This window comes from Rhinatrema bivittatum, chromosome 5 (genome assembly GCF_901001135.1).
Source record: "Rhinatrema bivittatum chromosome 5, aRhiBiv1.1, whole genome shotgun sequence".
Lineage (NCBI taxonomy): Eukaryota > Metazoa > Chordata > Amphibia > Gymnophiona > Rhinatrematidae > Rhinatrema > Rhinatrema bivittatum.
The window spans coordinates 262769559-262791993 of record NC_042619.1 but is presented as its reverse complement, the minus strand read 5'-3'; the positions used below and the strand labels follow the sequence as shown (position 1 = coordinate 262791993).

Below are 22435 nucleotides of genomic sequence, written 5' to 3'. Positions count from 1 at the left end.
CGTCCCATATTCATATTGTATACAATGCAGCAGAAAGCAGAGACCAAAGGACTTGCATATAGTGTTCCTTCACACTGTAAGAACCGTTAGTTATAGGATTACTGATGAGATCTAGCAAAGCACTTTTAATCAGGAATAATGCAGTCACTAATCCAACAAGCTTCTTCATGAATGGAGCGGCAGCACCTGTTGGCTTGTATTAAATTACAAAGAACCATTGCTCTGATATACCTGAGTAATCACATGGTGATATCTTGGAGATGCAGCTGTTTTTGCCCTGGGTTCCTCCAGCTTTCTGAAATGCACCTTGAGCCAATCAGCGGCCAGCTTGGTGTGGTGCATGACTGACTGTGGAAGGAAAGGGCTTCAGAGCTCCGGGATGCACGAGCTACAGCTGGTGGTCTGTGCGGGGCTTCTTGTTCTGTGGCAGGGCGTTGGGAATTTGGTTTGCAAGGTTACCTGGGTAGAAAAGTGGGTTGGAAGGAGATGATCTTCTGGACCATGCAGTGTTTGGTATCCTGCTTGAGCTTTTTGACATTCCATCCATTTATAGTTCTACCATCTTCAATCGTGTTCTCTCTGGCCCTCTCAGAAAGCAGCTGTTCACAACTGGGATTCTGTTGGTTACTCAGGACTGGGAGGGAGTGGGGAAGAGGGGCTCATATCAATTTTACAGTCATGCAAGGCAAATGTTTGGAAGGGTTGCCCTGTCTAAGGGGTCAGTTCTTCCATTAGGTAAATTAAGTGATTGCCTAGAGCACAATGCTGAGTATGGCAGAAGGGACAACTCTTATTATCTTAGGCATGAGAAGAATGCTCTTCTGCTTACTGTACCATCCCTTTCCCTTTAAGGTAGCCTGCTAGGAACAGGAAGAGAGGAGCTGAGACTTGGCTGCACAGAGTGCAGTAAACAAGAGCTACTTTGCTTTCTAATGCTACCCCACCTCCCAATACCACAGAAACCTTCCTATGCTTCCTTTCCTAGCTGCCGATAACAGGAGGAGAGAGAGGCAGAGTGAACAGCAGAGCAAAACGTCTGTTTCTCTGCGTATTTCTGTTTCTAATTTGTGGCCACTTATTGTGTGTTTGGTGAGTCGCTGTGCTGCGCTTGGGTGAATGAGATGAGTTAGCAAGTAGCTCATTTAAAACAAATCGAAGAAAATTCTTTTTCACCCAGTGCATAATTAGTTAAGCTCTGGAATTCATTGCCAGAGGATGTGGTTACAGCTGTTAGTGTAGCTGGGTTTAAAAAAGGTTTGGATTTTATTTATTTATTTAAAATGTTTATATACCGGCATTCATGATACAATCACATCATGCCGGTTTACATAAAACAGGGGTGTACAAAGAACAATTGAGTAACCTATTAGTGTGGAGGAAGCAGTTACAAATAACAAGGTACTAGAACTGGGAGAAGAGAAGAAAGGGAGAGGATAACATTAGATATAGATATTTACATTAGTAATAACATTTTTACAAGGGGAAGTGGTTTGGATAAGTTCCTAGAGGAAAAATCCATAAACGTAATTATTAAGCAATAGTAGCTTGAGATTTATTTAATGTTTGGGTACTTGCCAGGTGCTTGTGACTTGGATTGGCCACTGTTGGAAACAGGATGCTGGGCTTAATGGACTCTTGGTCTGACCCAGTATGGCAATTCTTATGTTGCTAACAACAGAATTTAAATATTTTTTGCATGGTGAGCAGTCAAGGGAAACATCCAGCCAGCCATTTCAGGGATAATATTCAGGCAATATGGTATGGATTTCTTTTAATTTATAAATGTATGTATGAATGGATATTTTTTGCAGTCTGTTCCCAAAAATCACTGATGACATTTTTCATTGACACTGTGACATGATTTCTGAAACATACGTTATTTTATATATTTATATTTTCTTTGGTCGTACAAAGTGCGTTACATTTCCCTGTTCCATTACAATCTAAGGTGGGGGGGGGGGGGGGGGGGGGTCATTTACTAAGCCATGACATTTTTCCCCAGAGCAGGAAAATACCTCAGGGACTTCCAAAGCCGAGTATTGCAGCTTTGGGAACAGCAGTATTTTCCCCAGTGTTAAAAATCCGTAGGGGAAAAATAGCACAGTGTAAAAGGGCTGAAAAGATGTGCCATGTTCTTAAAGGGTCCTCACTGCCTGAAAGAGCACCCCCCCCCCCCAATGTGTGTAAGACCCCTGTTTCTAGAGGCAGCTTTCGGCAGAAAAGATAAAAATAAATAAAATGTTGGTTGTGTGGTGAATGCCCCGTCCCCCCCCCCCCCCCACCCAAACTCTCGCACTTCCAATCAATCCCCCAACCCATCTTCAGCCCTGTCCCCGTCTCCCCAGCATACCTGATGCTCTGGGGGGGTGGGGGCTGGAGTGCCCCCTAGGCTCTGCGCCCAGAGCTTTCTCTGTTCAAAATGGGGCATATCTGGTATCGTGCTGGCTGGCAGCCTTTTGAATAAAAGGGGTGCTAGGATGGGTGGATTCAGCTGCTGGGGAGGGGCACATTTGGGTCTGGGAAGAGCAATTTATTGGAAAGGGGGGGGGGTGGCGTTTGCTGTGGGACTTAAAAATGTTTTCATTTTCTCCTGAGAGCCACCGGGGGACGGACGGACGTTGTGTCTTTTTTAGGCTGTAATGGCTCTTTAACAACCAGCTGGGAAGCATCGGGCTGCACCTTAGCATCCTGATGCTCCCCGGGGGAAAGTTAGCACAAATCCTGAGTTGCAGCTTCCTTTTGGGGAAAATAACACGGCTTGCATTTTTTATTAGTATAAAATTTACTAATAAAGAGCTGCTTTGCAAAGCGGCTCATTAGCATGCCAGCATTATTTGGAGTTAACACACACAGTATTTATAATACTGCACATTACTGCTTTGTTAGGCATTGAATGCACAGTAAACACCTAATGCAGCTTGATAAATGAGCCCCTAAATTTGTACTTGAGGCGGCAGAAGATGAAGAGACTCGCCTAAGGTCACAGGGAGCGGGACTTGAACTCTCACCTCTCCAGTTCTCAGCCGGCTGCTCCTCCACCCTATCGTATGTACATGTGTAAAGCACAGTTTTTAATAGTTTTAAAGCATGATAGAATTATCTGTTTTTACAGGATTGTTCTGGGATGGGTGATGGTGTCGAGTTTATCAAAATTTGGAGGGGCGGGGGGTACCTTTTGGGCCTGAAAGTTTGTCTAGGGTGCCTAATACTGCACCAATCCTGCTCTTTTGGCCTAATACTGCACCAATCCTGCTCTTTTGGCGCAGCAGTTGCCAGTAAACATTAAAAAAGAAAATCTTGAATTGTGGATCAATAAAATAATGGGCTTCTCATTTTTTACCCACTTTCTCCCCCTGACCACCCCCCCCCCCCCCCCCAAAAAAAAAAAAGAAATGTCCATCTTTTACCTTTTCCATTGTATAGACCAGGGGTAGGCAACTCTGGTCTTGGAATGCCACAAACAGGTCTGGTTTTCAGGATATCTACAATGAATATGCATGAGAGAGATATTCAAATACTACTTCCATTGTATGTAAATATATATTATGCGTAGTCATTGTGCATATCCTGAAAATCAGACCTGTTTGAGGCACTCCAGGAGCAGAGTTGCCTACCCTTGGTGTAGCCAGCATTTCCCTCCTGATGTGCTATGGCTGTAGCTCTGGTGTGCCGTGACAGTCTTCAGATTCTCTTTCCCCAACAGCTAGCCTGCAGGATATCCTCCCACCGGCAGGGGGAGTCAGAGAGCAGCACGTATCTGCTGCTGCTTCTGTTTTCCCCTCTGCTTCTGGTCTGCAATGGAAACGGCATGGGGGAGCCTGCAGACTCATAAATTCTGCTGGCCCCATGCAGTTCCGATTACAGAGGGAAACTGGCATAGAAGAAGCAGCAACAGGTAAATGCTGCTGGAAGAGGCAGTTGAATTTGCTAGGAAGCTGGGGGTGTTGGGGGAGAGGGAAGGAAAGAGAAAGTGCTGATGCCAAGGAAGGGAGAGGATAGGAATGGAGTGATTATATCGGGAGAGGGTAGAAAAGGGAAGATGGTGGAGATGTCAGGGTGTGGAGGGAGAAGGTAAGAAGGTGAAAGGGAAGATGATGGTGATGTGTGGAGGGTGAGAGCAGGGAGGGGGGGTGGTGATAATTCCAGTGGGGTAGAGGGAGCGAGAAGGAGTGGGAAGGTGCTAATACCAGGGGTAAGGGAGGGGAGAGAAAAGGAAAGAGAAGGTGATGATGCAGGGGATAGAAGGGAGAGGAAAGGGAAGATGATGCGGGGGTAGAGGAGAGAGGAAAGGGAAGATGATGCGGGGGTAGAGGGGAGAGGAAAGGGAAGATGATGATGCTAGGGGAGAGGGACTGGAGGAGAAGGTGATGATACCAGAGATGCTGGGGAGGGAGAGAGAAGGGAAGAGAAGGTGATGTTGCCAAGGGTTGTGGAGAGAAGATGAGGAGTGAAGGGAGGGGAAAAGCTGGTGGTGATGTGAGATGGAGGGGAGAGGAAAGATAAACGGTGATAATGCAGGGGACAGGGGCAGGGGGGGTGAGTGAAGGGAAGGTGATGGTGCCAAGGGTTGTGGCGGGTGGGGGGGGGGGGGAGAAGGAAAAACAGAGAATGATGATGCCAGGAGAATGGGGAATAGGGAAGGTGCCGGTGTGCCATAATGAAGTGAGCCCAATGCCAGGTGTCCAGACACAAAAAAAGGTTGGGAGCCACTGCTGGAGACCTTTACTCTTCTCCCATAGTAAACCCCCTCCCATCATGGAGGAAGAGAAATGAGAACTAGCTGCTGTTTTTGGACAGATGTTAGACTAACAGTATTGCCATATTGTTTGCAAAGCTGAACATGTGTTTAGGAGGTAAATCTGTTTGGTGAAAGATAGAGAGCCGCTAAGGCCATACTAATTCATAAGAGGATGGCCATTGGCATCTCTCTCTCTCTCTCTCTCCCCCCACCTTCGTCATTGCTAGAAGCTGCCTAAACCCAGTTGCCTTTAGAAATTGCAGCTTCTTTTGTCTATTCCCCTCTCCATCCCATCAAGGAATAAAGAACAAAAGGAGGAATTCTGTGTCTTCAGCGTTTTCATACTGCCTCAAGAACTTCCAGAGAGTTAGTTACTCGTGTATTTCAAGTAAACCATTGAGAAACCCAAGCTGTGGCATCCTAACCTTTTATAAATGGGATCACGTGACTCTTGCTTGATTAACTAGAGGCTCTGTTGCCTCAGAGTCCAAGGGTTAATGAACCTGGACGGACCCATTACCCTCTGAAATCATTTTGCTGAAACTTCTCACTGGCGTGGGCGTCTCTACAGGAGTGAAGCAAACAAGATGTGCTCAGGGTTACCAAAGGCCACCGGTCTGAACTGCTCTCTGCCCCATGATTGGGGGGTGGGTGGAAGGAAAGAGCCCTGGCTCCAGTGTCTTCTTGCTGCGGTCATGCATTTAATTCAGACCATGTTTTTCCTGTCTGAGAAAGGGGGAGTGAGGGGAGGGTAGGAGGCTGTGATTTACCCTTTCAAACAAGATCTCCCCCTAGCAAGCCCCTATGCCCCATGCTAATCCTAACCGGCTAGAAAAGCAGAAACTAGATATTCACTGTAAATTTCAATAAACTGAACTGTACCTAGAAATTATCCTTCACTTCCCCAGAGGATGCCATTGCTTGCATGGCGGTACGCTATACTTAAAACCTCTGAGAATATTAACCCCATACCGGTCTAGTAGGCATTGTACCGTCCTCTTTACAAACTATAGACTTGAGAGATAATTAGCCATCTGGTTTGTTAGCTACTGGAAAGTCAGGCAGCTAACCTAAATAGACCCCAAATTCCATCTCTTACATAAACGAAGGGCACGGCACTTAAGCTTGTCTTCAGTTGAGGAGCTAGGAGTGACTCTCATGAGTAGTGGTTGGGGAAGGAAAGTTGAGTCACTCAAGTCACTCAAAAATTGTTCGAAAGAGCATTGCTATAGCACCTTAAATTTTATATTTTTCTCTTTCTAGACACCGTTCAAGGCACTTTTAGCTGTTGCCTTGTGTGTTCATCTTCTGTCCGTATGCATTCATATCTTGGGGGTCCTGTTTGTGGACGAATTTGGTAGTGGTAGGAAAGTCTTACTGAGGTACCCAAAGTCCTGTCAAATTTCATCCATATCCATTCAGGGGAGAGCACTCAATAGAGCAGGAGCTATCCATGAACTGGAGGGAAACAAGACTGTGAAATTAATCTTCCTTGTGTTGCTCTAAAAGCATGCAAGTTCAGTGTGTCTTCCACATACAGTGTTGGATTTGGTCTGATACCCACCGAAAGGACAAATGTGCATATTCTTTGGAAAAGAAATCCTGACTTTTAAGTATCATGTTAGTGAACTGCTGTTTCCTTGTTGTTTAAACACATTGATATGATAGAGGTGTTTAAAATCATGAGAGGTCTAGAATGGGTAGATGTGAATCGGTTATTTACTCTTTCGGATAGTAGAAAGACTAGGGGGCACTCCATGAAGTTAGCATGGGGCACATTTAAAACTAATCGGAGAAAGTTCTTTTTTACTCAACGCACAATTAAACTCTGGAATTTGTTGCCAGAGGAAGTGGTTAGTGCAGTTAGTATAGCTGTGTTTAAAAAAGGATTGGATAAGTTCTTGGAGGAGAAGTCCATTACCTGCTATTAAGTTCACTTAGAGAATAGCCACTGTCATTAGTAATGGTAACATGGAATAGACTTAGTTTTTGGGTAATTGCCTGGATCTTATGGCCTGGATTGGATTGGAAACAGGATGCTGGGCTTGATGGGCCCTTGGTCTGACCCAGTATGGCATTTTCTTATGTTCTTATGACCCTCTTTGTCCAGTCAGAACTGTTTGTTTGTTAAGTGTGTTGAAGCCCTTGACTGCTGCTCTGTTGGGCCGTGTTGCTGAAATAACCTATCGATGAGAGAGCTTCAGAAACCGATTAAAAGCTGCCCCTATAGCTCCTGATCAGCGCTAATGGCTTATGTAGCACTACCAAGTTGAACACTTGCAGTTCTTTCCCCGACTAGTTCATAGGCGATAGCCTTATCTCAGCCTTTTGCATAAATCACATGATTTGATGGTTTGCCATGGAATTATTTTACTGGAGCTTGGCTGCCTGGAGGCACCCCTGGCTGACACTATGCACAGGTTGCCCTAGTTTTCAAGCCGGACACCTTGATAAAGGAAACTGAAAGCTGAAATGTCTAATAATATTGGTTTAAATTTGCTGCAAAGCTTGCTGTCCTTAGTAGTCCTTTCCTTTTGAGCTTGTATCATCCCACTGCACCCTTCCACAGAGATTATAATTCTGAACTAGGGTCTTAATGATTTTGAGAAGGAATGTAAGGACCAAGATGTCACCAGGTGTGGCCAGCAGTACATTGATCCTTCCTTATAACAAACAGGCTGGGAGCTTGTTATAAAAGCTATGGGGCAGATTTTAAAAGGGTTACGCGCGTATCCCTTTAAAACCCCTTCTGTGTGCGCCAAGCCTATTTTGCATAGGCTCAGCGATGCGCGTATGTCCCAGGGCTTGCAAAAAGGGGCGTGGCGAGGGCGTGCCAGGGTTTGCGGGCTGGCCGTTGGCCGGCGTGCGTAAGCTACGCCTGTCAGGAGGCAGGCGCAACTTACCCGACAAAGGTAAGGGGGGGTTTCTAGGTAGTGCTGGGGGGGCGGGTTAGGAAGGGGAGGGGAAGGTAGGGAGAGGCGGAAGGAAAGTTCCCTCCAAGGCCGCTCCGATTTCGGAGCGGCCTTGGAGGGAACAGAGAGAGGCTGCGCGGCTCGGCGCACGCAAGTTGCACAATTGTGCACCCCCTTGCGCGCGCCGACCCTGGATTTTATAACATGCTCGCTGCAGCGCACACATGTTATAAAATCAGGCGTAGATTTGTTCGTGCCGGGTTGTGCGAACAAATCTACGCCCGCGCGCACCTTTTAAAATGTGGCCCTATTTGTAGCAGCAGAATATAGCTTGTGTAGTAAATATTGTGAAAGAATTTGCTTTTGAGAGCCCAGATTTCTAATTTGGAATACCTAAGGTATGCAATAGTGAAGGGATCTTTATCCCTGCCTACATAAGTCACATGCTTCGGCAACCTCAAAAGATCATCCAGTAGATGTCTTGGGGTTCATTTCTCTCTCTGCCCCCCCCTCCCCTCATGGATTTAGAGCTAATGCCTGTCCAAGGACTATGAAAAAATACTAGCCTCTGGACCAGCAAACAATCCAAAGCTGCAGCCTTTACTAGCCGCCATATAATTCAATATGCATATGTCATTCTTTCCTACAAAAATGGGTACATCCTCCATATCTAAACTTAACATGACACAGCCTTTACCCCCTTTGAGCATTTCTTTATTAATGTAAGACACACATTGGAAGGGGTTATATGGCAGGGTATTATAAACTCAGGAAAGCCTTCATGGTTACTCATTTCTGTCATTTCAATAAAATTCAAACTCTTGGCAATAAAATAAAGCACGGTTCTAATAAATGCATTGCTTGTCTAGGTTCATGTTGAGGGAAGAAAGATCTAGACTTGTTGGTCGTTCATGTATCCATGCGTTGGCTTTGGCATGGATGGAGATAGCTAGGTGTATTCAGCCTTCGTGCACTCGGCCTGGGTAGAGCTCATTTTTGGAGAGAAGAGGAATGTTGTGCTTCGGCTGAAAGTTAAGTGCTTCCAGATTTCCTCTTTGGAATTCCTCATTTTGTTGGTTGCAAGGTTCCGTGGTTGAGCGTAACGCAGAGCATTTGGGACTGTAAAAAACATGCTGAACTCTTTGCATTCCAGTCGGATTTGGGACCTGAAGACTCATTTTTATGCTAGTTCATTTGGGAGCAGGCCAGCTTCTGCATCTGTTCCGACCTCTAGGTATTAGGGTGAGTAGTGCTTGACGTAACCCGGTGGTGGAGACTTGCAGACAGCAGTAGAGCCCGGTCCATCAGCTGTGCCTTTTTAGCATACGGTATCCAGAACTTAGCTTATCCCCTTGTGCCCTAAAAAGAGGAGGTCTGGGCCAATCTCCAGTTTGATAGAAGTGCTCAGATAACTTTGTATATTAAAAAAAAACAAAAAACAACAACTTTCAAAACACACATTTGTTGTTTAAAATAAATTAAACAGAGACATCTTTTGTAAGCTACTGCAGTTCTCACTCGCTGTTCGAAATACTGACCTCAATTCAGAGGTTATGTTGTGTAAACCGAGTCACATGGAGGTAAAGATTGCACACACAGAACCTAAGTAGTAGACTTGGTAGGAAAATCCAAGTGATCCCATCTCTCGCTATCTCAGTTTCATTTGATAGGCCCTAAACTCTAATGGCTGAGGAGATCATGGGTTGCTTGTTTCTCTAGCCGGTAAATAAATCATTGAATAAACTGGCACAGTTAAAAGCTTTAGATCCTTGTTGAAGTGGCAGTGATGTACGATGCAGCATTTCATCCTGTGAACCTCCAAATGAATAATTCACCAGTCACCAAGGGCAAGGGTGGGACTGGACTAGGGTGGCAGACGCCGTATGCCGGGAACACAGATTGTAAGAACTAGAGCGGTGGTGCTAAGGTGCCCTCTGACCATCTACAAGGGAGGGAGATGGACCGATGAGATTTAAGGCTGCGTAGGCTGCCGTGATGATTGATGGTCACTGGCATCTTAGGAGATCTCTTTATGGGGAGGGAGGTAATAGGGTTCATCTGAAGGCTCTCAACATATTGATAGATGAGCATGCGGATAAATTAGTTTAGTTCTTGAACTGAAACCTGAGGGATTTGGACAGAAGGAGTGTTTAGGTGGTTGGAGAAGTTTTGACACACAGGGATATGAAAGTTAATCTTTCACTGGCACTTCAGATTCTGTTCTTGAAACCAAGACAAAAGCTATTGGATTTTCTTTTTCTATTTTTTTATTTTTCTTACCAAACAAAGCCTGAAATAATGCAGGCCAAGAAGTACTTTGAAATTAATTTTTTTTTTCTCTTTTACTTTTGTCTTTGGCCCATCTTTCTCCCTCAGTGAGTTTGAAATTCATGTCACTTGAGTTTCAAACATTTTAGTTGCCCTGCGTTTTGAAACGGGTGGAATGATTTTTGTGCCTCTCTGGGCGGAGCTTTTTAACGAGGACTGGATGGGGAGCAGTGTCTGTACACCCTGGGCTGCTGTACGAAACAGTTCACATGCTTTTGTGATATCCCCGATCTCAAGACCTTAGCCTAGGTTTGAACACTGGAAGGAAGTGCTGAAGGCCACCTAGTGATTTTTGGAGGAGGAGGAACATAAATGTTCATCTTATTTTGCCAACCTAATTGAGCTGGTATCTTCTACCAATGGCTTTTGTTTTCTTTTAACAATCTTTTCGATAGGTTAACAGCGGTATTCTATATTAAAAAAAAATAGTTGATAAACAAAAATGCTGCCTCCCACTTTCAGGACATCAAAGTGAGAGGAGTTGACAGTGGCAAGGTGGGACCTGGAGCTCTGTGTGCTGGGCTGTGGGCAGGGCAGCTACCCTGCTTTACCTACCTGGGTAAAGTGAGGCAGAGGAGCACATGGGGATTTGCTTAAAGTTGCCATGCTAGCAACAAGCTAGAACCAGAATCCACCCCCCCCCCCCCCCACCACGAAAAAAAATTTCCCAGGAGTACCCTCTGACTTGAACTCGCATCTTAACAGTTGTGAAAACCAACTAAACTAAATATAAAAGAAAGGGAAGTCGCCTGACTCTCTAACCAGTGAAGGTTCTCTAATATGACAATGATGCTGACCCTGAACTGAGCTGGAAGGATTGTTGTCCTGATGAGGTGACAGGTCACGTGTGGCTGCTCTAAAGATGTGACTTGCTACTTCTTTTGGTCAATGTTGTGCTCTCTTTGCTCCCTTTAGTCACAGCTGATGAAGGGACCCATAGGGGATCTCAAACATTCATATGCAGCCACATCTGGATCCTAAGGCAATGGCAGGCAATCTTGAGGTGTCAGCTGAATCATAGATATGACTAAATTCTTTGCCTTTTGATTATTGTATTTTGTGTTTTATGACTATTTTATGTTTTGTTATATTATGAGAGTTTTAACCTGTTCATTGCACAGAACCTTGGATATTGTGGTTTACAAATATGTAAATAATGAAATCTTTGGTAAATTCATCCCCTGGTGTATTAAAAAGGTGTTTCAGCTTCAAGTAGCAGTGTCTTTCGTTGTGGGGAAACTCTCTTGAGAGGGTTGTGATGATCCTAAGTGTGCGGGATAGCATAGCACCGAGCCTTGGTTGCTCTCGATACCAGATGCTCTGTGACGTGGAGCTGGGAAAAACAGTTTAGAAGTTATTTGCAACAGCTTGTGTTTATAGCATTCTGTTGGGAAGGGGGTCCTCTTGTTTTATAAAGTAATTTTCTATAGACTTGCTTTCCGCCTGTGTCTGGTTCTGTGGTGTGAATGTGTAAAATAGCTCCTATGACGCAAATTAGGTGAGGGCAAATAATATTTACTTTTTATATCAAGAAGTGCCAGTAAGGAAAGAAAAGGTATTTGTACTGCAGAGCCGTGAAATTCTAAAGCAAATATTTTGCTTTACAGCTAGTGCTACTTTTACTTCTCAGTCTCAGTGAATGCTCATCATACTTTTATAATGATGTTTCTTCCTAAAAACTGTGTGTGTACATAGACTTGCAGTTTGCTGTTCTGTCTCCTCCCTTTCCCTTTCCCTCACCCAATCCCTAATCAATAACCAGTTTAGAAACCAGAATGTGCGATGATGGCATGGAGTTGCAACTTGTTCTGCCTTCCGCTTTTGCAAGGTTTCAGGATCGCTGTTGTAAAAATTTTAAAGAGAGGATCTGCCCCTCTGCTCCTCCCACCCTGATGAACAGGATCAGTGCCCTCCTCGTGTACTCATGCGCATGCAGTGATAAACCAGGGGATGTTATAAAAGTGCATTCTCTTCTTTAGACTTGACCTGGGTGGGTGCTAGGAAATTTAGGACTGGGCTATGAAATTTGATGGTGACCTGGAATTAGCTAACAGCACTAAAACCAGTATAGAGCAGCCATGTCACTAGTCGCGCTGAAACCCTAATCCTGCTGCTCCAGCTTGTCTAACCTTGCTTCCCTCTGCTCGTCTTGGAAAGGGCAGCATGGCCGCCACTGTGCCTGGTTGATTAACAGGTAGGTAACTGGTGGTAAGTAAGCTTGATTATTTTCCATTCTCCTCCTCGTTTTGTGCATGTATCTTGCAAACTGATAGAGCAGTTAAATTGTGGACTTGACAGGTTGACTGTGCCCATACTTTTCCCATTTTGAACGTCAGCTAGATGAGTGTCTCCCACAACCCAGCTTCCCTCCAGCTAGAAGTAAATCCTGCCCACCTAGGCAAGGGGAGCACACGATGTCCCTGGAGTGCCATACTAGAGTTTGGTTTACCAGTGTAGCCAAAGTACCCATGATCCAAAGTCCTGGCAAGTATCTTGAAACCAGATCCTTTTGTGGCATTACAGGATCAGAGTGTGGCATCCTTGCTTTGGAAATCCACTGGGCTACAAACAGGAAGCACCTAAATACTGAAGGATTTTTTTTTCATCGTTTTTTGTGAGCACGTAGATGGTAAAGGAAGCATCAGATAACCTGTGAGGTCTTTAACGTTTTTAACTCCCCTTACACAAACCCTCCCCCAGCAATTAAAATCTAGTTTGCTTTTTTTTTTGTGTGTCTTTACATTTTCCAGTTGTGCCAAAATTTGAATCGTACTCGGTGCATCCTGGTGAGCTCCTTCAGTTACGGTGCAGGCTGCGGGAGGATGTGCAGAGCATCAGCTGGGTGAAGGATGGGGTGCAGCTGTCTGAGAACAATCGAACTCGCATCACTGGGGAGGAGCTAGAGGTCAGGGAAGCCGTGCAGGAAGACTCTGGGCTCTATGTCTGCATGGCCAATGGCCCCTCGGGGAGCGAGACCACCTACTTCACAGTTAATGTTTCAGGTTTGTAGCTGCCCCTGGGATGGGGATTCTCGTAAAGGGGGCAGTGCCAAGCGATGAAGCCGCTACATGTGAAATAAAATGGCTATAGGGCCAGTGTAGTACCCTGACTTCCTGTATAATTAGTGTGCTGTTCCTTTAAGGACACTGTCCTCCTAGGAGAGGGGTGTTACATGACGCAATCTCAGCAGGAGTGTCATATTGAAAGAAGGTATCCCAGTGCCACAATAAATCTAGCTGATTATCCAGAAACAAAGGGGATTGGTTTTCAAAAATTGCTCGGTGCCTACATTTAAGTAGAATTTCAGCCAACATTAAAATCTGAAATTTAGACCTGCAATTAAACTTAGAAGCCTAAATCTAGAAAAATTATTTTATTTGAAATATTTATAACCCACTCCCTTCAAAGTTCAGGGCGTGGTACTAAAGTTAGGTGCCTAGATGCTGAAAATTCAGTGCTTATGCCAAACTTACCTCTCACTCCACCCCATAGCCTCTTGAATTTAGGTTCAAGCCTAGTCGGTTTTCAAAGGAGCTGATTTAGGTGCCTAACTCCCAAATTTAGGAACTTAAAACCTTTTGAAAATGGACCTCCAAAACAGGACGCTGTTCGAAAGATATGTCTGGCTAATTTGGGGAGTTAATTTGAACTCCAGAGTTTTCCAGCTACCTCTCTATTCCCTCTCGATTAGCAGGTAAAATTTGTCTGGGCATAAAGTATAAATTTAAAAAAAAATAAATAAATTTGTCTAGGCAAATAATTGCCTGCACAGAATATAGCCACATAAAAAGAAACGGGGCTGGAGGCATCCCTGGGGCTTGGTAAAAATTTAGCCATGGAGCTTTGGCACTCTGCTGTTGTGTTAAAGTTATACAGGTAAGTCCTGTCGGGGGAAGCTGCCCTAAAGTTATCTGGATAGCTAACTTGCTCACTGGTTCTTTGAATATGAACTTCAAAGTTTGTAATCTGCACAGTGGAATGGCGAAGAAAGCAGCTGGAATAGATTTACTGTTCAGTAAACTCCAGACAAATGAGTTCCTAAAAACGCAAGCAGAAAATTAGAGGCAAGTTATGAGCCTGGAACCTTCCAGGCAGCACATCTGACTCTCTCCCTGCCAGTGTGTTCGTCCAACAAAGGGATTTATTTATTTTTTTTAATCGATTGTGGGGACATTTTGTTGTGTTATCGTTGTGGAAATTAGTCTGAAATGTTCACGTTTTGGCTGCATGCAGTGATGCTTCATCCCATGACAGAAGAGCGATTCCCCAGCCCTGTCCCTGAGGCACACCCAATCGGTCTGGTTTTCACTATATCCTTCATGAATATGCATGAGAGAAATTTACATGCACCCGGGTCTCCGGTGGATGCAAATCCATCCCCATGCATATTCATTGCAGCTGTCCTGAAAAGCAGGCTGGGTTAGAAAGCACTCACTTTGAAGAGCGAGGGAGAGTGTGGGGTTGAAGTCTTCAGGCCTGCCCCTTTTCCAAAACAATGCCCATTTTTTATTGGCTTTCTTTGAGGCTTGGCTGTGCCTGTGCATGATGCTTCCCTACTACTAACAACGCGCCCCCCCCCCCCCCCCCCCCAATTCTGAGCAGCAAAGGACTGCATTCAGAAAGGATTAGGTATCCTTATTCAGTAGTATCTGCAACAATGACCTGTGTTCACACAAACCTCCTGGTGGCTGTCTTTCTCCTTCAATCACAATAAAATGTCTGAAAATTAGCAGAAATTGCAAAGACACCTGGCCCTCGATGGGCCCTGCCTTCACAAATGCTACTAGTGAGAATTAGAATAGAGGGGGTTCTCGGTATGTCCCTTGTTGCTGTTGCCTGTTGTTTATGTTTGTGGTTTTTGGGTGCCCAATGTTGCAGCAAGCTGGTGTGTGTGTGTGTTTGTTTGTCGTCTCCAGGGTGGTATTCCATGCCTGATGTCTCTCTAGGAAGTAACTTTTGCCCAGAAATACAGGATACACACAAATGAGGCATGGGGGGACGGGACTAGTATTGGAATTCAAGAAAGCCTGGGCCAAGCACAGATCTTTTCATGGCGGCAGAGGGAGGGTGAAAACCAGAGAGAAAGCAGATGTGGTCTTCAGCTGTCATGTTTCTGTATTTCTATATTTCTAAGTTTCTGTGCTGATGATGCCTTTATAGGAAGAGTTATCATCATGCTCGTGTGTCTCTGTAATCTGTGTCCTTCCTGCACATTCGTACACGGGATGAGAGATCTGTAGCAGTTAGAAAGGATCTGTTTAAGACTCGCAGCGGACACGGTGGCTCGGAATGAGCTTGCCCCATCTTTAAGGAGAAGTGAAACCAGGGAAATGTGGGTAGGGTGGGAGTAGTGAGAGAACCCAGCTAGGTAGCGGAAAAGAATTTTACAATGGCCTTTTTTTTTTTGTTTGTTTTTTCAAGAGCTCCAAAGTCCTGTGAGCCCCCCCCCCCAGACATCCTGAGCTCGGCCCCCACTTTATAGTGAGGTGACTGTAAAGGAAGGTCAGCTGGCCCTTACCGGAACAGATGGGGGGCAGTGTGTCGCAGACCCTAGCCAGGAAATGCACATCTCCCGGGGCCATCGTATATGAGCGGCCCCAGCTGGGGCTGCAGAGAACTCCACCTGGGCTGGCGAGTTAAAACGACTTGCACGGCGCGATCCAGCTCTGCAGAGAATGTAATTTAATGCATTCAATATGAGCGGCTGTCGCGTTTTGTAACTGCAGGAAGAATCGGATGCAGTTGGCGAAAGAATGTGGTGGGGGGGGGGGGGGGTGGCGTTAGCAGCTGCTTCTGAGCAGCATTCCCAGGACGGACAGGGGAGGGGAAAACTCATCCGAGGAGTTAAGAACATTTCCAGGCTTTTCCTACCTCACCCTTCCCCCTTCCCCAGGCGTTCTGGTGGCGCTGGCTGAAGGAATATCTGCCCCTCAGAGCCGATTCGGGGCCACGTTTTTATTTATTTTGTTTTTTACAGAATCTCTGCTCGGTCACCGTAGCGCGCGCCCTGCTGTTTCGTGGCGGCCGTGTCGCAGGAGCACTTAACGCCGGAGTCACCGTGACACTGGTGACAGATTATGACCTGGGCCCCACCCTTGGACAGTCGGTGCCAGGCATGGTCTTCCTTCCTTCCTTCCCCCGCCGGCCTCTGCTTGCTTCCCGCCTTCTGCCCAGAGATTTGCTGGGAGTAGTGGTGGAGGGGGCGGCAGATCCAAGAGGTCCGTAGGGGCAGGCTGGAATGTTTGCCCCCAGAGGACAGGCCTAGGTCTGTGCGTAAATCCAGGCCCTTTGCAGTGCCTCAGCAGACGTTCCTGTAACTTTCCTGCCATGGCAAAGCACTGATTTGCCTGAAGTGCTGAAGGTTAGAAAGCTGAGATTACATGCAGCAAGGTTGTTTAAGAGCAATTTCTACTAAGACGGCTGCATTTTGTCCTTGCTAAGGAAGCCTCAAAATCTACCCCCACCCCACAAAAGGGAACAGAAGGGGCTCCATTCTGTGTGAATAGTGAGTTAATTAACATATTCATATTGTCTTGTAAAAAAGCAGGGGGTGGGTGGTGAAGGAGCTCAGCCTGAGACGTTTCTCATTCATCCACCCCTTTCCCTCCCCTTCTTCCCACCCCAGGCACTGCAATCTTTTTTTTTTTTTTTTTTCATTTTAGCTCCTTTACAATAACAAAGTCTTCATGCCCCAAGGTAAGAAAGCACTGACTTCCACAAAACAAATTAATCCTGCTGCCTTTGGAAGATTCTGGAAAGCTCCCAGGATTTTACATGCTCTGAGGCATGAACAGCGGGTTTTTTTGTTGGTTTTTTTTTAACTGAGTGCAAATCCCAACCTTTCTCATGCAAACAGCCCAAAGGGACATTAGCATGCAGATAAACATTTTCCATGGAGCTGTAAGAGCACAAAGGGATTAAAAATAATCCTTTTCCTGAGTTCTGGTGACCTCCTTGTGTTTTTTTCCACAAAGAAATCCCTTCATTGGCTAGGATGGCCTTTCAGCTTCAGGTGGCTCCCCTCTAGGAATGAGAGAGGCAGCACCAGAGTGTGGCTTCCCTCTGACAACCTGTTCCTACCTACGTTCCATTCGCTTATATTGAAATGACTGTAGATCTGCTTCACACAACAGCGAGGCAACACAATAAGGACCTCAGGAAGGCAGAAGGAAAACTATTTATTTGCCCATAAGCTGATTGGGAGTTATGCAGTGCCTAGGTGAAATATGGCTTACAGCAAAGCCCAGACAAGGAGTTTAATGGCTGATGCCTCATGGCCCAGAGAGAGAGATCTAAGTAGACCTCCATAGAATCATTGCTTGTTGCAAGTAGCATTTTTTTAGCACCTAAATTTAGGCTTCCAATGAAACTAGGCCCCTACATTTAGGTACTCTGTTCTTCAGTTTTCAAAAGAGCTGATTTAGGTGCTTAACTCCCAAAGTGAGCACCTAAACCTTTGAAAATAGACCTCAGAGAGCTTGATTCTCAAAAGATTTATCTTGCTAACTTTGTGAGTTAACCAGACAAACCTGAGTTTAAATTTCCACCTCATCCCTGCTGAGCAGGTGAATTTTGTCCTGCCCTCCATTTTACGCCTGTTTGTTCTTGTGTTCTGTCAGTGACTGTATGTTTTGTGTACTTTTATCTCTCTTCTTTTGCGCAGAATTGGATACACAGAGAAAAGTTAAATAATCGGCGTCTGTTACACTTTTCTACTTCTCTCCCCTCCCTCCATTCCCATAAACAGAATGCTGTGAAAGTCCCGTGATGGCCACAGGAGTGGGGAGAGTAGGTTTTGGCTTTGCCCGGTCACTGTGGTGTCTCACCAGTCCACCAGCCTCTGCCTTGGCCATTAGCTGCAGCTGTTAATACAGGCGTGCTCTGCGGTCTCTAGCAATGGGGACATGAGATGATGGGTCACTGCTGCGTTGTCATTCATAATGTCTGCTCTCTGACGATTGCTAACGAGTTTAGGGGGCACTTTTCAAACTGTGCGCAGAAGTCTGCGGGTTCCCTTTACCTGCAGCCTTTATGTCAGTTTTGAAAGAGAAAAAGACAGTGCACAGACTTGCACCCGCTATTTATGTGGGTGTGTTTTTTTTTTTCCCCCATGGAAATTTCCACGCCTACTTTTGAAAATGAAAAATGGTATGGAAGTGATAAGCCCACCCAGATTTCACCCCTAGAACCACCTACTCTATCTTGTAGGTAAAAGGGCAAGGGGTAGTGGTACCAAACATGTATTTTTTACCCATAGGTAGGGAGGGCAATTTTCAAAGGCCCAATTTCTGCGCTGTTTTCCCGGGGGAAATGCCTTTGAAAATTGCCATCTTAGCATGCAGCAAGATTGAGGCATGAAATGTTACATTTTTAGCACTTGTCTCTTCCCCCGTTCCCGTGCACCAGTCCCACTGACATTAACTCTCCACCTTTTTTCTTTTTTTTTTTTCCTTTAGCAGATGCTCTCCCTTCAGCAGAGGACGAGGATGAGGATGACGATTCCTCCTCTGAAGAGAAGGAAGCTTCGAATTCCAAGCCTAACCGTATGCATCTCGTGTGTCTCTCTGCCGATAGGGCCAATGAATCTACCTCCTTGTCCTTTCTGTTTTAAGTTCAGTGTTTTGACTGCAAGGAAAATGAAGAAAGGGCAAAGAGTTTCTCCCCCATGTGGATCCCAGCATGCCCCATAACATGGCTAGCGTTAAACCGTCACAGCAGTTCTGGGATCCCAGAATGGCATGCAATCCTGAATATTCCTATTGAGTTTGGACCATCAGCTACCAAAGAACAACTGGTGGGCTTCCCATGTTGGAAACCCTCCGGGTCCTGAATCTTTCTCACCTTGCCTCTCAGCCTCTCCTTTGTTTCTACTGCTTCTCTTCTTTTTAGGTCCCTCTCATTCATCCCTCTATACCCTTCTGATTGCAGCCTGAGCCCCAAGTCATCAAATCCAGTACCAGAAATCTTCAGATGCTTGCCTTCCCTCATGTCAGCAGGGGGAATTTAGCGGCACTTGTTCAGACCACGGTATCCAGGTGGTGTTTGCGCCCAAAGCAGAATTTACTGGTTTCCTGAATTACAGTGTTTCAGATTGAGGAGGTAGATTTAGGAATGACTTAACATTTCTTCACAGCCTTTCAGTGGGGGTGAGGAGTTTGGGGAAAATATTATTGGAAATAAGGCAATCCCAGGGCAAGTCTAGAAAATCCCTTGGTTGTGGGGTACAGCGGGAGATCACATAGGGGTTTGAGATGGTATTTATTTTAAAACTACAAAGTTTGGTGAATATCAGTATATGTAATATTTGGCTGGCTGCGGGATGCGGCTGGCTGCATTCACCCCAAGATGCCAACTCACTTCGCGGCTCCCTTGCTGCCATCACTATTCCACCGCTCTCTATGGGCATGTGTGCGCATGTTATATTGGCCCCCACGGTGGAAAGCTGGAAGCGGTGTGCTCTGATGACATCATTCCTGGACTACTACTACTACTACCCCGCTGAGCCCTTCATTCCTCACCTCAGCAACAGTGCGTGTCGCTCCCTGTGCCTTGTTTCTCGTTGGCTTGCTCATTTCCCTCCCTTTGTCTCCCAGCCATTGCCTTTCTTGTGGTCCTGCTTCCGTAGTCCTGCCTTTTCTCTCCCGCCTTTCTATGGTCCTCTGTGTTCCGTCTCCTTGTTTGTCTCGCCTGATTCCTACCTTTGACCTTCTTATGAGCACTGACCATTCTCTTGCCTGCTGCCTCCCTTGGACCTTCACTACAGACACTGACCACTCTCTTGCTTGCCTCCTGCCTAGGACCCTTGCTTTGGACCTGGACTATGCTCTGCTCACTGCCTGCCCCAACCGTTGGCCTGCACCCGGTGACCCTCCTGATTGCTGCCTGCCCAGACCTCAGTCCAGCCCCGGACTCACTCTTCATCATAGCCCTGTGAGACTATGGCCTAAGACCTGCCAGCCTCTGGAACCCGAAGGCTCAACCTGTGGGGAACAGGTGGCTATGGGCAAAGCTCCAGCCCAGTCTGAGCCCAGGGCGGCGTGGGCCTAGGGAGTTTGCCCTTTAAGCTCTTTTTACTCTCCCTGTTTTAATGTAACTTCTCTTTTCCACTTATACGTTAATTGATTTTTCCCCTTGTTCTAATGTAAACCGGTACGATAAGACCTGGTCTTGAGTGTCGGTATAGTAAAAGAAGTTAAATAAATAAATAAATAAGCTGTGCCAGTCACACCCCAGCAAAAGAGTCCGCTTGGCTTACAGTATAAATATTATTTTTAGTGTTTTCAGGGGGATTAAAAAAATCTATTAAAGTAATTACATGGTCTTTTTAAAATTCACCGGCGAGACTAAAATGAAAGAAGACAGCAGCTCTTTCAAGATTCTACAGGGAGAGGAATGTATTTTACATATTTTATTGAAACGAGGTACTCTAATATAAGGAAGGAAGTAAGGCAATTCTTTGATGGAAGAGAATGCCTCCAAAAGCCTCAGTAATGGGCCGATACAGTTTACCCCGCTTTTGGATGCGCTAGCTTACCCCTTATTCAGTAAGGGGTAATAGCGCGTCCAAAACGCAAGTCCAAACCCCCCCTCCCCCGAACCTAATAGCGCCCGCAACATGCAAATGCATGTTGCGTGCGCTATTAGGTATTCCCACGCGATACAGAAAGTAAAATGTGCAGCCAAGCCGCACATTTTACTTTCAGAAATTAGCCCCTTCCCAAAGGTAGGGGCTAATTTCTCCGGGCACCAGGAAAGTGCACAGAAAAGCAGTAAAATCTGCTTTTCTGTGCACCCTCCGACTTAATATCATGGCGATATTAAGTCGGAGGTCCCGAAAGTTAAAAAAAAAAAAAAAAGTAAAAAAAAAAAAATAGAAAAAAAAATTGAAATAGGCTTGTGGGTCAAAAACCGGTTGCTCAATTTTGCCGGCGCCCGGTTTTTGAACCCGTGGCTGTCAGCGGGCTCGAGAACCGACGCCGGCAAAATTGAGCGTCGGCTGTCAAACCCACTGACAGCCGCCGCTTCCGTCAAAAAAGAGGCGCTAGGGACGCACTAGTGTCCCTAACGTCTCTTTTTACCGCCGACCCTATTTAAACTAAATTAAAATACTTAATCGCGTGCACAGGAGAGTGGCCTGTGCGCGTGCCGGGAGAGCGGGCGCTCACCCGCTCTCCCGTGATTTTACTGTATCGGCCCGTAAGTTAGTACATAACCATTGATTCAGCTTGTTGGTAAATTTTGTGCACTTTGGGGGCTCTGGGTTGATCTTTGAGCAATATGAATATTTGAGAAAGCGGGGTTACAACAGATCTCCCCCTTAGTTTAACCAGTAGCCTTTGCATACTTCTGATGGTGACTGGCTTGGTTTTCTCACATGCAGCAGGGTTAAAGTATCAAAGATCACTCCCCAACCCCAATAAACATCCAAGAGTCTTCCCCTTCTTAATGGGTGACACCATTGACCTAACTAAGGTCCCACAGAGAATATGCCTGATATTTTAAGATGTTCATATCTTCAGTGGCATCTTAAACTATTCGGTTTAAGATGCCACTGAGGAATGCAACACCAACAGTATGATCAGGATTGAACTAGCATTAAACAAGCTATCTGCAGGGAATATCTGCAATTGAGATAGCCCTCTGAGAGTTTGGGATCTTAAAAGCTTCCCTTTCATTTCAATTAATGTAGTGTAGCTCAGGAATGTGTTCATGGATAAGCAGCAAATATAAATAAACACATAAATGGGCTAAAACAACTTGCCATAACAACTACAAGTTTAACATGTATAAAAGTACCACCACATCTACAGGGATATAAAAGATAAAATAAAAATCTGCTGAAAAAGAAGTTTAAGGAACTTTTTTTTTTTTTTTTTGCTTCTCTGTTCTAATTTATACCATTAGATGCAGGAAAATGTTAGGGTCATGAGAACTTTGGGAGCTTCCATTTTTTTTTTCTTTTTGCCGAAGTCCACACGTCAACAAGAGACAAAAGGTGTCAATCATTGCAATGCAAAAGAGAGGCATGCCAGCTGTGTGCAACTGAGGCTTTCCTACCGAGTCCCGTCCAAGCACAATGAAGCTGTCTTCCACGTAATTTCTTTCCCAGAAAGAAAGGGAGAATGCCACTTGCACCTTTTCGGAGTTCCATCCGGCACTAATTGCTTTGTTAGAGTTCATTATTGACAGAAACCAAAAAGAAGGAACGGGCAACTGAAGACCATCATGTGGATAGATGAATACATCCCCTGATTGACAGAATTTGAGAGCATCCAGGGTTTAGGTTATCATTTTAAAGCTGTGAATCTTCATGCCCAGCAGGTTAGTACTTAGTGGAGGTGGTGGATGCCTGCACTGCATTAAAGGACTCTGAATGACCAGTTTCAATACCTTAGATGCAGTTTGTATAATACTGTACTCATTGTCTGTCGAAACGTTCACGCAATATCTGAGTCAT

General features: G+C 45.4%; 1 protein-coding gene across 7 annotated transcripts in view; it reads left to right on the top strand.

Annotated features, from left to right (window-relative positions):
* The window catches only part of FGFR1 (fibroblast growth factor receptor 1), a 134816-nt gene that overhangs the window by 46544 nt on the left and 65837 nt on the right, over positions 1 to 22435 (top strand). For 2 of the 7 annotated variants that reach the window (XM_029603940.1, XM_029603942.1), the window contains exons 3-4: positions 12729 to 12980; positions 18438 to 18521. In XM_029603940.1, the coding sequence (XP_029459800.1) occupies positions 12729 to 12980; positions 18438 to 18521 (336 nt within the window). Of the gene's footprint in view, positions 1 to 3831; positions 3896 to 12728; positions 12981 to 16285; positions 16484 to 18434; positions 18522 to 22435 lie in introns of those variants that run through there. The other 5 variants (XM_029603939.1, XM_029603941.1, XM_029603943.1 and 2 more) reach the window with 4 other exon arrangements.